Source organism: Macaca thibetana, chromosome X (genome assembly GCF_024542745.1).
Source record: "Macaca thibetana thibetana isolate TM-01 chromosome X, ASM2454274v1, whole genome shotgun sequence".
Taxonomy (NCBI): domain Eukaryota; kingdom Metazoa; phylum Chordata; class Mammalia; order Primates; family Cercopithecidae; genus Macaca; species Macaca thibetana.
In genome coordinates this window covers 49736806-49752851 of record NC_065598.1, presented here as the reverse complement: position 1 = coordinate 49752851, position 16046 = coordinate 49736806, and the positions used below count along the sequence as shown (strand labels likewise).

Below are 16046 nucleotides of genomic sequence, written 5' to 3'. Positions count from 1 at the left end.
GAATAAAATCTGTCTTGCCACCTCTAACAAATTCCAGGCTTTGTTTCTCTTTGACACCATGAGCTAACAGGATCAAAATCATATAGCAGAGTTAGAAGATGCAATCTCAGGGGCAACAGGAAAAAGAATAAATGGAGGTAGAACCAAGAATATGGAACTCTTTTAGGGGATCATCTCAACTGATTGTTAATTCAGATACATTTATTTACATGCATGCAGTATTAAAGTGGAGATGTGGAGGAAAGACAAGGAAAGACGAGACTTGGGCACAGTGAGAGCCATTTGGTTGTGGGATAATATTTCCAAACTGGGGCTAAACTCAGTAAGATGAGATGAAGGCATCTCAAAGTGTGATGGATAAACCTCTAACACATACTGTAGCCAACAAACCAGCACTGACCAGATTGAAAAGATTAAGTGGAGCTTAAGTCTTTTCATGGCCTAAGGAGTCTGTAAAAGAGACCCTGTCTCAACTAGATCAGCCTTTCTCTGGACAACTTATTTCTCATAGGGAAGGTCAGAGCCTGCTAGACCACTTAGAGCACACAGAATCCTTAGAGCCCTCCAACTTTGTGCTGTCACTGTTCTCTATAGAAACAGTGATGTCATGAAGAAGTAACTCTGGTACCAGCTGGCAGTCAAGGCTGTAGGAGGGCATGGAGAGTTGAAGAAAAGAGCAGTATCTTGAGGCAGACTGGAAGAGTCATCACAGCATCCAAATCGACAAGAAAACATCATTCCAGGGTCCTACATGATGGCCTACTCTGATACTACAACGGTAGGGACATCTAACTTCTTTTTGACTAGCTAGGGGGGCATCTTAATGGTGACGTGAAACTACAGAAGCTGCTAAGGCAGCCTCCAAGTTTCTATTTTCATACTTTTATTTGGGATACCCAGAAAAGATTTTGATTAACATTTCTCTGTTTCTTTGTAAATCTAAAGATCTCTTGCAACATAACTCTGATTCTCTAGTAGGGATATGATTAGATTGTTCTGGAGGTCTAGCAGGAAATGAAAAGAGAAGGGCTATCTTGATGGACTGTGAGCCGGAGAAAATGTGAGAAAAATGGTGTGTACCCTCATAGAGATACCAGAAAAAGCTTGTCCCACAGCAGGCAGCCTGATGTGCTTTTGATGGGAATAGTTTACTGAGTTTGCCAACATGCCCACCTTTGCTTAGGTTGTGACAGTTTCAGGCATTGTGACCCAACAAACTCTGTTGCCACACCCCAGGGTCAGAGGCAGCAGGGGAAAGCCTGGCCCCTCAGTCTGGTCCAACAGCTGGCAGGGGTGGCAGCCAACTGCAGGTGCCCAAGAACTTGGCACTTCTCAGTTCCATCTAAAGGGGCACATCTCCCTTCTGGGTGTCACGTTTTCAGCCAAACGTCTAAAAGAACTTCATCATCAAGGTAATGAGTTCATAAATTTTGTTTTTCACAGTTCTGTTGGACTTGGACGTACGCTGTTTCTGAATCACATGAGGGACTCTGCCTCCACCTCTTTTTTTACTAGGCTAGTGTTCTCTATCTAGCTCTTGGAAAAAAAGAAACTCCCTCTTCAGAGTGTGTAGGAGTCTTTTCCTGTAACTTTTTCAAGGTTTCACAGAGATTCCTGAAGGAAGAGTTCAAAAAGATCTTGGTTGGGGCAGGGATGGTAAAGAGCAGGAATGTAGTATTATCATGTGAAAGGATAGCCATTAGAGAATAGCTATTATTAACATGCTGTGGGGGAATAGAGAAGAGGTGGAAGGAAAGAAGGAGGAAGGCAGAAAGAGAAGGGGAGGGAGGGGGAGGGAACGGGGAGAAAGGGGAAGGAGAGAAAGAGGGGATGGGAAGGGGAGGGAGGGAGAGGAGTGGGGAGAGAGGGGAGGGGCAGAAGGGAGAGTGGGAGTGGGGAGGGTGGGAAGGGGAATTCAACAGCCCTCTAATACTTGGCAAAAAGGATTTCTCTGGTTAAAATTTGAAAAGAAATCAAATTCAAGCCCCAGATACCAAAACAAGTCTACTGAGCTCTTAACTGTGTGTTCTGAGTATAAATCTCAGGTCTTACGTAGCAAAAATCAGTCACTGGCTTCTGTCATTTCCTTTTTACTTTTAGTTCCAGACTGGGTTGGGAGATGGTGGCCGGGGTGGGGTGATGGTGGAAGGAAGTTGGCAGAGATTATTTTTTCTTTCTAAAATAAATTAAACTTGATCCTATTGGATCAGGGTCTGGTCTTCTCTCAGATTTCTGTCTCTTGGTGTTATATTTATGGTTATTAGACTGGGTTTTCTCACCATTCAGAATCTTGTTCTATATATTGAAATTATATATGTTGTTTTAATAAAAGGGCTATTTATTTACTGCTATTGACTTCAGTCTTTTCCAATGGCTTTGAGTGATGTGTTATAGCTGTTTATCTAATTTCACTTTCTTTAGTGTAATGGGAAAGACTGGTTGAACTGGAGTTAGCTAGAATTAAGTTAGAGGGGGTAACGTGAGCTGGAGTTTTTTGAAGGTACTTGAGGGGGTAAAGAAATGTGGAGATCAGAGAGATTTAGTTAGTAGAGTTGGGTAGAAGTAAATCACTAAATGTAATCCCCAAAGTCACTAGATTTCCTTTTAAATTTGATTCCCAGGTCATCATACTCTCATGATTCCAAGTACTTGGTGTGGGGAGTCTAAATTAAAGGAGACTATGGATTTTGCTAAAAGATAATGATCCTGAGCATCAAGTTCAAACGTCTTAATGTGTCCCCCACTGCTCGTCCCACCAGTCCCTAACCTAAACCTATATATGAAACACAAAAATGGATTTCAGAACCCCTCCAGAGATTCTTATCCAAACTGATCCGGTTTCCAAAAACCATATATAAGCATTTCAGCTTTCTTTTCTTTCTCTTTCCAGATGTCTGATGATATTGACTGGTTACGCAGCCACAGGGGTGTGTGCAAGGTAGATCTCTACAACCCAGCAGGACAACAAGATCAGGACCGGAAAGTGGTAAGATAAAAAATGACTCATGCCGAGGAGTAGGAAAAATTGGCATATGGGTATACATATCCCTGGGACCCAAGATAAACTAATGGACGATGATACCATGACTTCTCCAAGCAACCAAGCTCAACAAGGTCTGTCAGGGGCCAGCGTGCTCATACATCACACAGAGATAAAAATCAAGGGAGGGGCAGGGTGTGGTGTGATGTAAAGGACCTAGGGAGGGGAGGCTGGGGAGGAGCCTGAGGGGAGGGAGGAGTGGTGGTTGCCTAGCAACCAGCCCCTATTAGTTAAGACCTCTTAAGTCATAATAATATTGCCTAGCTAACAATGTTACCCTAGGACCCCTCAGGAGGGCAAAATGCTTCATGGTCTATTTCCCAAACTTCGAGTAATTTCATAGGGCTTCACAGTCTTCAATCATGTTCAAATGCCACACATATTATTATTTAATTAATTTGTATTTTTACAATGTTTTAAAAATTGACTTACATTTTAAAAATTGCAATCATGCTAAGAAATATTATCTATAATATCCCAGGTTTGATGTTCTAGTATATATTCTCCCTAATGCACAATAAAATTCGCGTATTAAATGCAGAAATGTTTATCCATATACTACTTAAAATATTCTATATTAATGATAATAAAATAAATTTTGAGAAACACTAGTGTAGTAGCAAGTGCCCTAAACTGGAAGCCAGGAAAATTGAGTTCTAATATAAGCTCCACATTTAAGTTTGTCAGTTGGGCAAGCCATTTCTCTTCTCAGTTTTCTCAATTAATACATGTGGATATTGTACCTTGGGCCTCGCTCTGACAGGAGGTTGGTATTCTCCTTTAAGAAATGTACTAATGCTAAGATTCTGTCTGCCTAACAATAATCACAGTATTAACATTTATTGGGTACTTACTATGTGCCAGGAAATCTGCTTTTACATGCTTTCCATATAGTGTCTCAGTTAATCCTCACAAGAACCCTCTGAGGTAGGTGCTATTATCATCTCCAAGAAAGAAATTATGCCCCTTTCTCTAGAGTTTTTCTAAATTCACCCTTCTAATTTGATGCAGATATGTTTTGTCGATGTGTCCACCCTGAATGTAGAAGATAAAGATTACAAGGTGCGTATTCTCTGCTCAGAGTCGGAATCGGTCAGAAGCTGCTGAGAAGGGTTATCAGTGAAATATGAAAAATGGAAAATGTTGGGGGAGAGAGGGGAAAGGTGGAGGGGACTCAGGGGGAAAGCCAGCATTCTCATGAGCCCAAGATCCCTGGTTCTGAATTTACTGTCACTCTTGATATCAAGTCTCATTTTAGAAGCCACTTAAGTTGCTGGTAGGGCTGATAAAGATAAAACATGGAAGACAGCATGTCAGAAAAGTTGTTTTTTATTTTTTATTAAAAAAAAAAACCCATCCAAAGGGTGATGAATATGGTTCTTGAGATTGATGGCTTTGTGAGCATCTTCAGAGTGGGGAGTAGTAATTTGTGGAGGGAAAGTCATCTCATTCTTCAAAGACTAGATAGCCTCAGAAGCCTACCTCTCCTGCAGAAAGAAAAAAGATAAAGGAAGTCATAACATTCACAATTTGAAGTAATAGCCTAGGTGGGGCAGCTTGGAGAAATCTCCAAAAGCAACTGTCTAAGAATCTCACCATTTAATTCCATAGGATGCTGCTGGTTCCAGCTCAGAAGGCAACTTAAACCTGGGAAATCTGGAAGAAAAAGAGATTATCGTGATCAAGGATACTGAGAAGAAAGACCAGTCTAAGGTACACTTAGCCTCTGAGATTCCACCACTTCTATTCTCAGAGCTCAATGATGAGTCTGCAGACTCTGGATCAGACATGGTAAGACAACTACTGTCAAACAGGCTCATCAATTTGAATACTATGACATTCTAGAGAACACAGGCCTAAGTTCAAGACCACAGTAAGTTCAACACACAGGTACTTAATAATGGCACTAATCACAGAGGCTCAGAATGCCCTCTCCTGATTTCCAGCTACGCGTCCAATCAGAATCACGCAAGACTATTTGTAATGTTCTTTGCTGGTTGGTAATGGACCTGTGTGCCCCACATTGCCCAGCATCCAGCAAGGAAGAAAGAGGGGTATGGAGCAGAGACAATCCGTAACCAGCAAGAATTTGAGTGCCTCGTCCTTACCCTGTTGTCTAAGAGATTACCTAGGCTGTTGAGTAGCTTAAAGTTAGAAGCAATTAGACTTGCATGCCACTGTGACATACAAACTCCTTTTGGTTTTGTTTAAGTATCCAAAATTACATCTGTTTAGGGTTCTGGCTTTGGGAGGGCACTGGAGCATACAACAAGTCACCCTCTCATGCCTACAAGCCTGGAGTGGCTGGTAATGGGACAGGATATTTGACTTTAATGCACAGGAATCAAATGTTTCTTGTTCTGTGTCTCTAGGCTCATATTATAACCAAAACATTATTTCTGACCCCAGACTCCTTTGGAGTGAAAGGAGTGGCCCCTAAGGAAGGAAAAACAAGTTTACATTACAGTATCCAAAGAGTTTTCAGTTTATTTCGGTATAGCCAACTCAATTTTGGAGTCTTAAGAAAGGGATAAATTATACCTGGCATTGATTTTTGGAAAAGCAGCCCATGTTTCCTACATACAGTGCAGATCTGCTTGATTGTAACTTAAGCTCGTTTGCAAAAAGTTGACTTTATCATGACCTCACATTTCTAGAAATTCAGTGAAAAGAGAGGAGATGAAGCAATAGAAGGAGCAGAGGGCTTGGCAGTTAGTGTTGGGTGGAATATGTGTATATAGTACATATACACATATCTGGACATGGGCATACACAGTCACAGGCATAGATATACACATATAAATTTATACAAAATGATACACACATCAACATATACATTTATATACATTTACAAAAAAATTTATACAAGCAATGATAAATACATGCTTGGCTACATTTGATATTGACACACATAAGCATTGATGTAGCAAACTTAATCTGATCATAAATAATGACACACATATGCAAATATATACAAAGTCATACAGCATCAGATGCAGTGACATGCCCACACACAACACACATAAACACCCATATTACACAATGCATGAACATACATTCACACACATTACATGCATAAGACTTGATCAAAACATAGTGACCATGCAGACTCAGTTATTGGTATACATGCTTATAAATATACATATCTATGCAAAGACATATATGGTCATACACAGTCATGCTGACATACACACAAACTTACACTAAGCGACACATATTTACTAATGCACTTGTTTGTATGCATTGATACATACACTGTTGACACAAATGCAATAACACACCTATTCACACACATACTCAAATACCAGGGTATGTACAACATTGACATACACATGGTCAAGCATTGACATATAAATATAGCATAAATTGATACCCAATTTATGAATATACATAGTCATTATACAATCACCTGTTTACACATACTCATATTTTAACATACATATACATTAATATATTAAAATTGTATCTTATATTAATGTGTGTGTTAATATATGAATTTATGCTTTAACATATATAAATGCATTTATAGCTGCATGATACATACTAGTGAATTTATATACACACATATATGCAGATTACTCAAATTGACTCATTTACATATTCAGAGACACACGGACATAGACACTCATATTTTGACATTCACGCATGTACAAATATGCATACTAACATGCACATGTCAGCCTATACAATAGACATATACAATAGGTAATGATGTCAACACATTGTTACACATGCTTAGACACAGTCACACATATGCACACACACACAGAGGTGCATTTTCACACACTAACAATACAGAATGGCACATTCTCACATCTATTGAGATGTTCACACATGTTAACTGCTATATTTCCATGCATATATACACACACAACAGACACACTGACACATTTTTGACCCATTGAGATACAACATATTCATATGATTTGGCAGACATATATTGATAACACTTGTATATAGTTAAGTATACACATGTATATACTTTGAACTTTTGTTGCTGCCACTTCTGCTTGAATGTGTACTAATGGATATAACTGGATGTTATGTTCCCATACAAACTCTAAAAGGTCAAATCCCTAATCTGATACATCTTCTAAATAAAATAAGGGAAATAAATAGCCTACCCAAACTCTTATGGATAGGTCTTCTTCTTTTTTTAGACGGAGGGATCTGTGTGCCTTTTCAAACAAGCTCCCTCTGATCCCGTCAGTGTCCTCAACTGGCTTCTCAGTGATCTCCAGAAGTATGCCTTGGGTTTCCAACATGCATTGAGCCCCTCAACCTCTACCTGTAAACATAAAGTAGGAGACACAGAGGGCGAATATCACACAGCATCCTCTGAGAACTGCTACAGTGTCTATGCTGATCAAGTGAACATAGATTATTTGATGAACAGACCTCAAAACCTACGCCTAGAAATAGCAGCAGCTAAAAACACCAACAATAATCAAAGTCCTTCAGCTCCTCCAGCCAAACCTCCTAGCACTCAGAGAGCAGTCATTTCCCCTGATGGAGAATGTTCTATAGATGACCTTTCCTTCTATGTCAACCGACTATCTTCTCTGGTAATCCAGATGGCCCATAAGGAAATCAAGGAGAAGTTGGAAGGTAGAAGCAAATGCCTTCATCATTCAATCTATCCATCCCCTGGGAACAAAGAGAGAATCAGTCCCCGAACTGCTGTGAGCAAGATTGCTTCTGAAATGGCCCATGAAGCTGTGGAACTGACCGCTGCAGAAATGCGTGGCACTGAGGAGGAGTCCAGGGAAGGTGGCCAGAAAAGCTTTCTATATAGTGAATTATCCAACAAGAGCAAAAGTGGAGACAAACAGATGTCCCAGAGAGAGAGCAAAGAATTTGCAGATTCCATCAGCAAGGGGCTCATGGTTTATGCAAATCAGGTGGCATCTGACATGATGGTCTCTGTCATGAAGACCTTGAAAGTGCACAGCTCTGGGAAGCCAATTCCAGCGTGTGTGGTCCTGAAGAGGGTGTTGCTAAGGCACACCAAGGAGATTGTGTCCGATTTGATTGATTCCTGCATGAAGAACCTGCATAATATTACTGGGGTCCTGATGACTGACTCAGACTTTGTCTCAGCTGTCAAGAGAAATCTGTTCAACCAATGGAAACAAAATGCTGCAGACATCATGGAGGCCATGCTGAAGCGCTTGGTCAGTGCACTTATTGGTGAGGAGAAGGAGACTAAGTCTCAGAGTCTGTCATATGCATCTTTAAAAGCTGGGTCCCATGATCCCAAATGCAGGAACCAGAGTCTTGAATTCTCCACCATGAAAGCTGAAATGAAAGGGAGGGACAAAGGCAAAATGAAATCAGACCCATGCAAGACGCTGACTAGTGCTGAGAAAGTCGGTGAACACATTCTCAAGGAGGGCCTGACCATCTGGAACCAAAAGCAAGGAAACCCATGCAAGGTGGCTACCAAAGCATGCAGCAATAAAGATGAGAAAGGAGAAAAGATCAATGCTTCCACAGATTCACTGGCCAAGGACCTGATTGTCTCTGCCCTTAAGCTGATCCAGTACCATCTGACCCAGCAGACTAAGGGCAAAGATACATGTGAAGAAGACTGTCCTGGTTCCACCATGGGCTATATGGCTCAGAGTACTCAATATGAAAAGTGTGGAGGTGGCCAAAGTGCCAAAGCACTTTCAGTGAAACACCTAGAATCTCACAGAGCCCCTGGACCATCCACCTGTCAAAAGGAGAACCAACCCCTGGACTCCCAGAAAATGGATATGTCAAACATCGTTCTAATGCTGATTCAGAAACTGCTTAATGAGAACCCCTTCAAATGTGAGGATCCATGCGAAGGTGAGAACAAGCATTCTGAGCCCAGGGCAAGCAAAGCAACTTACATGTCCAAGAGATCTGACAAAGGGGAAGAACAATGCCAGGACCATCAAGAACTTGACTTTATCAGTGGGATGAAGCAAGTGAACTGGCAATTTATAGATAAACTGGTAGAATCTGTGATGAAGCTCTGCCTTATCATGGCTAAGTATAGCAACGATGGGGCAGCCCTTGCTGAGTTGGAAGAACAAGCAGCCTCGGCAGATAAGCCCAATTTCAGGGGCACCAGATGCATTCACAGCAGTGCAATGCCACAGAACTATCAAGACTCTCTTGGACATGAAGTAATTGTCAATAATCAGTGCTCTACAAATAGCTTGCAGAAGCAGCTCCAGGCTGTCCTGCAGTGGATTGCAGCCTCCCAGTTTAACGTGCCCATGCTCTACTTCATGGGAGATAAGGATGGACAACTGGAAAAGGTAAGTAATGTATTAAGGCACAAAAAGAAAGTTGGAATGGGCAGAGGCAGGGAGGCAGCATTGTACTTTGAGCCCAAGATCATTCCAGTTTCAAGTCTATTCTTTACCGTGTGCTTCATGAATTACTTTCACCTCATAAAAAGACACAAAAATGGTGAACCACTAGCTAAGTGGGCACCTCAAGGCCTGTGCATTTCCACCAAGAGGAGGAGAGTGAGATTAATGCATTTCATCAGTGACCCTTTTGACAAACTATCTGGTAAAACATTAGGGAATGATTAAGTCTCATGTTTTCAGTTTTAAGATCCCCCAAAGTACTCTAGAGAGGAGGGAACAAAAAAGGAAAATGGAGTTCCTCCCTCCCTCTTGAGGTGTTGGAAGTATCATAGACTAATTTTGTGTTTGACCTACCAGAAACAGTTTGAAACTTGTCTCTTACTATTTTCCCTATGCTCCTCCCCCAAACTCATGGGACCTGCAAGTGCCCTGAGAGTCCTGTCTCCTTAAATTTTATGCCCTAGTTGCCTCACTTGCCTGACCCTAGTCCTGGCCCTGCTCCTCAGATTCCACGGAGGCCAGCATTCATACATTCATACACATACACGTGCACATTCTCTCTGTCTCTGTCTCTCTCTCACACACACACACCCCCTACCTGACAGCTGGGTTTCCTGCATTAGATGGATTCCAGAAACATCAAATACTTAACCAACTTATTTTCAGTCCAGGAGCCAAGGCCAGACAATCCTCTGTACTCCAAGTCTCACACTTTTTTAGGGAGCTGGGGGAATGGCAACCCCAAACCTTGACCTAGCAATCAGCACAGACTAACTGAAGGGTCCAGCATCTGGTGAAAAGTATTTAATGAACACAACTAATTTCAGAGTGTGTTTTTGAAGCTCAAAAAATAAAGTATCTTTGGCATTTTGATCTATGACATTAGAGAAGGTTCAAGGAAAAAGGAAAGATGTGTCAGCAGCCTCTAGTCATGGATCTATGATATGCTGTACCCTAATCCTAGAATCATGGGCGGGAAGGTGGTGGGTGTGGGTGAGGAGGTTAGGAGTTGAGGGGGTTGGCCGGTAGAAGGGTGTTAGTTCACTTTGTCCAGCAGGTCTTTCCTCTAAAAAGCATCACGCAGCTCACACTAGCTCTGTTTTCCCCACAGCTTCCTCAGGTTTCAGCTAAAGCAGCAGAGAAGGGGTACAGTGTAGGAGGTCTTCTTCAAGAGGTCATGAAGTTTGCCAAGGAACGGCAACTGGATGAAGCCGTGGGAAAGGTGGCCAGGAAACAGTTGCTGGACTGGCTGCTCGCTAACCTGTGAGCTGACAATTTCTTTGACTCGTCTTCATCTTAGCCCCCCTAGCAGCATTCCATCCCAGCCAGAGCACCACCACCATCAGGCCAGTCAACTGCACAATACACAACTGTGTTTCCCAATACACTTGAGCAGTTGCCTGTGAATGTAAGAGGTGTCAACAAACTGGGAAAGAAAATGAATAAAAAAAAAAATTAAAAAAATTGTGTCGTTTTTTTGGTCAGCTATTTCCAAGACAAGGGAAGGGAATTGGTCCATTTTCCAGGAATGGTGACACAGTGTTGGAGTTGTATTCCGATCTCACCCTGGATTATTTTCTGAGCACCAAAGACACAGGGATATAATCCATGTCAAGGTCCCTAAGTAATCTGGTTTGTCCAAATAATCTCAATTCACAGTCTATTTAGAGTTTTCCCACCTGTGGCCTTCCTATTTCTCCCTGAACTGCACATCTAACTTGATAATCCCCTTTCTAATCCCAAGGATACAGCTTTCTTAGTTTAGTTGAAGAAAGTGTATAACCATTACCCTGCCTCGCTACACACACATCCCTCAAAAGTGTTCACCGCACATAGCTAAATACTACCCAGAACTACAATGGGATCTGATCCTCTCCCGTGTGTGAATAAAGCTTCCTTATAAGGAATTTCCTTCAATTGATGAGATTTCCTTATCTTCTTCCAGTCTGAAAGAAAAATTTTCCAAGAACATAAACCTCTAAGATGGGTAAATTCCTTTGGGGCCCAATGTCCCAGTGTCTTCTCTGGGAATAACAGTAAGTTCCCAGATTTGTTCTATGTGTCCTATAAGTCAATCATAGTGCTAGCATTCACTGCAAATCAGATCAAGACAGTGGTTTCAACCCTGTGGACCTTGTTAGCTAGTTTGGTGTGTGCTCTCATGGCATGTTTTGGCACCCTTGAAGCGTTGCGGCTTAGTAGAACCAAGCACAGGATGGGGTGTCCTTCTGGACTCAACAGTCAAAGCTTTACCTCTTACTAGTCACATGGCCTTAGGCAATCCTGCAGACTGAGCCTGTTCATCTGCAAAGTGTAGCTAAAAATTACCTTACGTTGTTTATAGGTTAAACTAGAGGAATGGATGTGATGGTGTTTTGCACAGGGTGGATTTTGTTGCAAATGTAGATATGTGAATGATACGTGACTTTCAATGCTAGTCCTAACACAGGAGTGCCCTCTTGATACATTTCAGAACTGAAAGCATATCCTCTGAGTATGGGACCCAGAGAGACACTTTTTGGGAGAAGTTAAGCACACAGACAAACTTTGCCAACTTCTCCACAATGCCTGACCCAGTCGGATAGAAGAAGTAAAGGCAGGCTTCTTCAAAGCAGGATGTTTAAAACTCTCCAGCCCGGCTGAAAGCTCATCGAATGTTTTTCAGTCTCACCCCACACCATTAAAATCTTTGGAGTTGAGCCATCACAGATCCTTCTCTTTGCCCTTGAAGAAAATCCTTAATAAACAAATCTCAAGGCCAGGGCTACATGTCTAATGACTCAGTCCTCCCTGAGCACAGCTGGGTCCCATAGCAGTTTACTTCCTTGATTAACTTGGCTCTTACCTTGCTCCTGATTTTTATTATGAGGCAGCCTTGGGGATTCCTTGAAACATGGAAATAGAGCAAAGGAAGTTACATGTTCTGTTAAATGAAAGGGGTTGGGGCAAGATGGTCTCTCAGGGCCTTTCCAGTTCTGACATTTGAGAATTTTATGAACAAGTTTCTTTTCCATAATTTCTAAAGGAAACTTGTGTGGATGGAATAAGCTCAGGGTGAGGAAACTTGATTTTTGCCAGAGCTAACTGACAGATTCCAGCAGAGAAAGGAATGCTTTGGGCCACAAGGACCCTGACAAGGGTCTGAAGGAGCTCAATAGCCCTTGGGGTTTATTTCTGGAGAATAAGACCCTGGCCTTTGACCTCTCTAAATGAAGAAGTAACCCCGGGCATCCCAATAGCAATGCGGCCGTGCTCAATGCCAGCAGCTGGAAAGGGACAAGGACTTCTGCTGAGCTGAGAGTCTGGCATATAGTAAGAAAGAGGTGAAAGGAGCAGAAAAGGAAAACACGATTCTCTCCTGGAAGGCGGTACAATTGGCTTAATAACAGTTTCAGTCTCTCTGATATCAGGCTTCCATCTCAAAAGAAAATTATAAGCAAAACTTGTCTGGGAGGTTATTACAAGGCCAGGACTAGACTGGAATGAGGTGAGAGAGGTACTTGCCTCAGGGATCAAAAACTCCACAATCAAATAATATTTTAATAAATCAAAATGAATGCCAAAAAACCATGATGAACAAAATATCAAAAATTTTTATACACAGGATCAGTAACAGTGCCATGCCAAGCCATAATGGAGCCTGAGGCAAAAGGAAAAATTAATTTGTAAAACTGTTCATGGGAGTAATGTTAGAGAAACAGGAGCCTAGGAGAGCCAGGGTGACACCATTTTAAAATCAATTCCATGTTAAAACTAGCAAGACACGTTCCTTGCCAGTCACCGCCCGTGGTCATAAGATGTTTATGGCTGAGAAAACAGCTTAATAATACCCGTAAGGATAAATGCCCACGACAGCAGAATGTCCAGATGTCCCAATATCGCATAACAATATATGCTTTTAAGTTGATTATAGTCATGCTTTGATGTGCTTACACGCTAAAATGCCAAGAATAGTTTTCTTTACATCAGCAAAATAATAAATTGTCATGCTGTCAGCCCACCAGCACATAGACATAACTTAGTTTTACATAGAAAACAAGACCACTAGATAAGAAAACTTAAAGACAAGTCGTTCCTCCTCTTGCTTCCTGAGGACGCCCTACTCTGAGTAGGAGCTGAGGAGGCTTTACTCTGTAACTGAGTAGCAGCGTTCAATAAACTGTCTCTTCTCCATGCGCTCTACAACTTGCCTTGAATTCCTTCCTGCCTTAGATCCAAGAACCCTCTCTTGGGGTCTGGATCAGGACCCCTTTTTCTGACAACAGTAACACTTTCTGGGAGATTGCCAAGGCAGCATTTAGAGAATATGTTCCCCTTAAAGCCTATATCAGAATAAAAAAAGAAAGAGTGACATCCTGCCTAAAGAACTTAAAATCTTTAAAGAAAAATAAAATCCAGGTTTAAAATCCAGTGTAAACTCAAATCCAGGTTTGCCTCATGTCAAATAACAAATTAAAAGTTTAGAAAAGGGGAAATAAAATTTGGAACAAGGAAAAAGACCAAACAAGGAAGGCAGTTTTGCTTAAGTCTTAAGAAATCAGAAATCAGAGACGGAGTGGGGGAGGGTGGGTGTTGCAGTGTTTTCTCTCTTGTTTAACATGATAAGAGTACAGCCTTCCGCCACCCCCCCAAAAAAAAAAACAAACAAAAACTCAGATTTATTCTGGGTAAAAACAGGAACCACACTAGATTACCCGTGTTAAAATTCTACCTTAAAACAATTCTAATAATGAAAGAAGAAAAATAAACAAAAAGTAGAAATACAGGAGAGAGAGAAAAAAAATGCCACTTTTGCAAATCATATATTTGTACATCAGTGAAAATCAAATCCCCAAATACCAAAGGTAAAGAAGGAGTTTTGCAAAGGTATTAGAATAGGAGATACTGGTGAGCTGCAATAATTTGCCGTCAATTAAAACAGGTCCAGCTGCTTTCTCCCCAGTGACTCAGAGACATGTAAAAAGTTCACTGCTTCTCCTGAGCCAAAGCCTCTGTGGTGTCAGAACATAAAATAAATCTAAAAGAATCTGTTGAATTCCTATATCCTAAGGCCACCCTGCCAGAAAGAGGAGTCTACTTACAATTGTGACAACAATATTAAACACTTGGGTATTAAAGGAGGCAAGAAATGACATTTACACAGCACTTATTGAGTGCCAGATACTACTCAGTGCTTTAATGTTTTCAAAAACCTTGTGAGAGGGTTTCTTACCAGCCGCGTTTTATGGATGAGAAATTAGCGAATCAGGCCTTTTGCAAGGTCATCTAACCAGTGAGTGGGAAAGTTGGGATTCAAATCCAGGTTTGCCTCATGTCGAATACTATGCTGTTTCCATCCTATCACACTGTCTTCCCATTAATCCAGATCCATGTTTATTAAAGAACTATAAAACAAGAATGAGAAAAATAAAAACAGGCGAATAGTAAAAATAGACCATGCTCTTGACTAGTAAAACTAAATTCAACAAAACAACACTCTCTAATTCAATATATAGGTCTTATATAGTGCTAAATCAAATATTTATGGGATAGTTTCAGTGTCTCTCCCAAGATACTTATTAATTGCAAAGGGAAAAGTAGTAACTTTGCAATGGAGAAATCTGTTAGTCACATCTTAATTAGATGATCAAGGCCGGTATCACCAGGAAAGATATAATGATATAATGTATCTCCCAATATAATGTGATAAGAAGGGCATATCGCTTCTGTGGTATTCTTGCAAAAAACACATAACCCTAGTCTAATAATGAGAAGCCATCAGACAAACCCAAATCGAGGGACATTCTACATAATACCTAGCCAGAAGTGACTGTGAAGGTCTCAAGGGAACAATTTAGGGTGATGGAAATGTTCTATATATCTTGAGAGAGGCAATGTTTAACACAGGAGTCTATGTTTCTCAAGACTCATTAACCTGTATGCTTAGAATCAGTGAACTTTATTCTATCTAAATTATATCTCAATAAAGTTAATTTTAAAATGTTTAAACTTAATAAGTACCTATAAGGAAAAAAATTCCCTTTCCACTGCTAAAAGTTTCTTTGCTCTCCTGCCTCTTTCCAGAAAATCTCAAATTTAGCAAGTCTTTCTGACTTTGGGCTCTGAGCAACCCTTACCTTGCAATCCTCCTTCCTGCTACAGCCACTTGTCTGTGGTGGCCCCGAGTAGGACCTTGGAAATCCCCTCCTCATGAGGACTTCTCTCCCAGAACCTAGCTACATATCCAAAGTGAGAAGGTCTCCAGCTCATCTCCTGCTTGTCATGAAAGTCACCTCCCCAGAAAAACCCTCCTTTATTCACTACCTTATCGCCCATAATTACTTTGTATCCCACTGCCCTGTTTAATTTTTATTGCACTAACTGATATATACCTTTTATTGTTATTTACTTGCTTATTGATTGTCCCTTTCCACTAAAATGGTAACTTCAGGAGCAGAGGGACCTGTCTGTCTTGCTCACCACTGTACCCTCAGTGCCCAGCACAATGCCTGGCACACAGTAGTCATTCAATAAACTTTTATTGAATAAATAACAATCCATCTAGTTCAGTGTCTTCTGGTGGACAAGAATAACATTACATGGGAAATCATAAAACTTTTCATTAATCATGGCCATCTCACTTCATATAGCCAAGTCTTAGTTTTCTTACCTCAAAA

The 16046-nt window shown here is 41.0% G+C and overlaps 1 protein-coding gene across 3 annotated transcripts; it reads left to right on the top strand.

Moving 5' to 3' along the window:
• The first annotated feature begins 602 nt into the window (after nt 1-602).
• On the top strand, nt 603-10830 carry AKAP4 (A-kinase anchoring protein 4). Of its 3 annotated transcripts, none has more exons than XM_050776869.1 (6): nt 603-778; nt 2891-2986; nt 4052-4102; nt 4652-4831; nt 7201-9333; nt 10502-10830. In XM_050776869.1, the coding sequence occupies exons 1-6, from the start codon at nt 752-754 to the stop codon at nt 10655-10657; spliced, it is 2643 nt and encodes an 880-aa protein (XP_050632826.1). In that variant the 5' UTR covers nt 603-751; the 3' UTR covers nt 10658-10830. The 3 variants fall into 3 exon arrangements, with proteins under 3 accessions (XP_050632826.1, XP_050632827.1, XP_050632828.1); XM_050776870.1 differs by having other exon boundaries at nt 604-778; nt 4652-4753; XM_050776871.1 differs by lacking the exon at nt 603-778 and adding an exon at nt 1253-1412 and having other exon boundaries at nt 4652-4753.
• The last annotated feature ends 5216 nt before the right edge of the window (nt 10831-16046 follow it).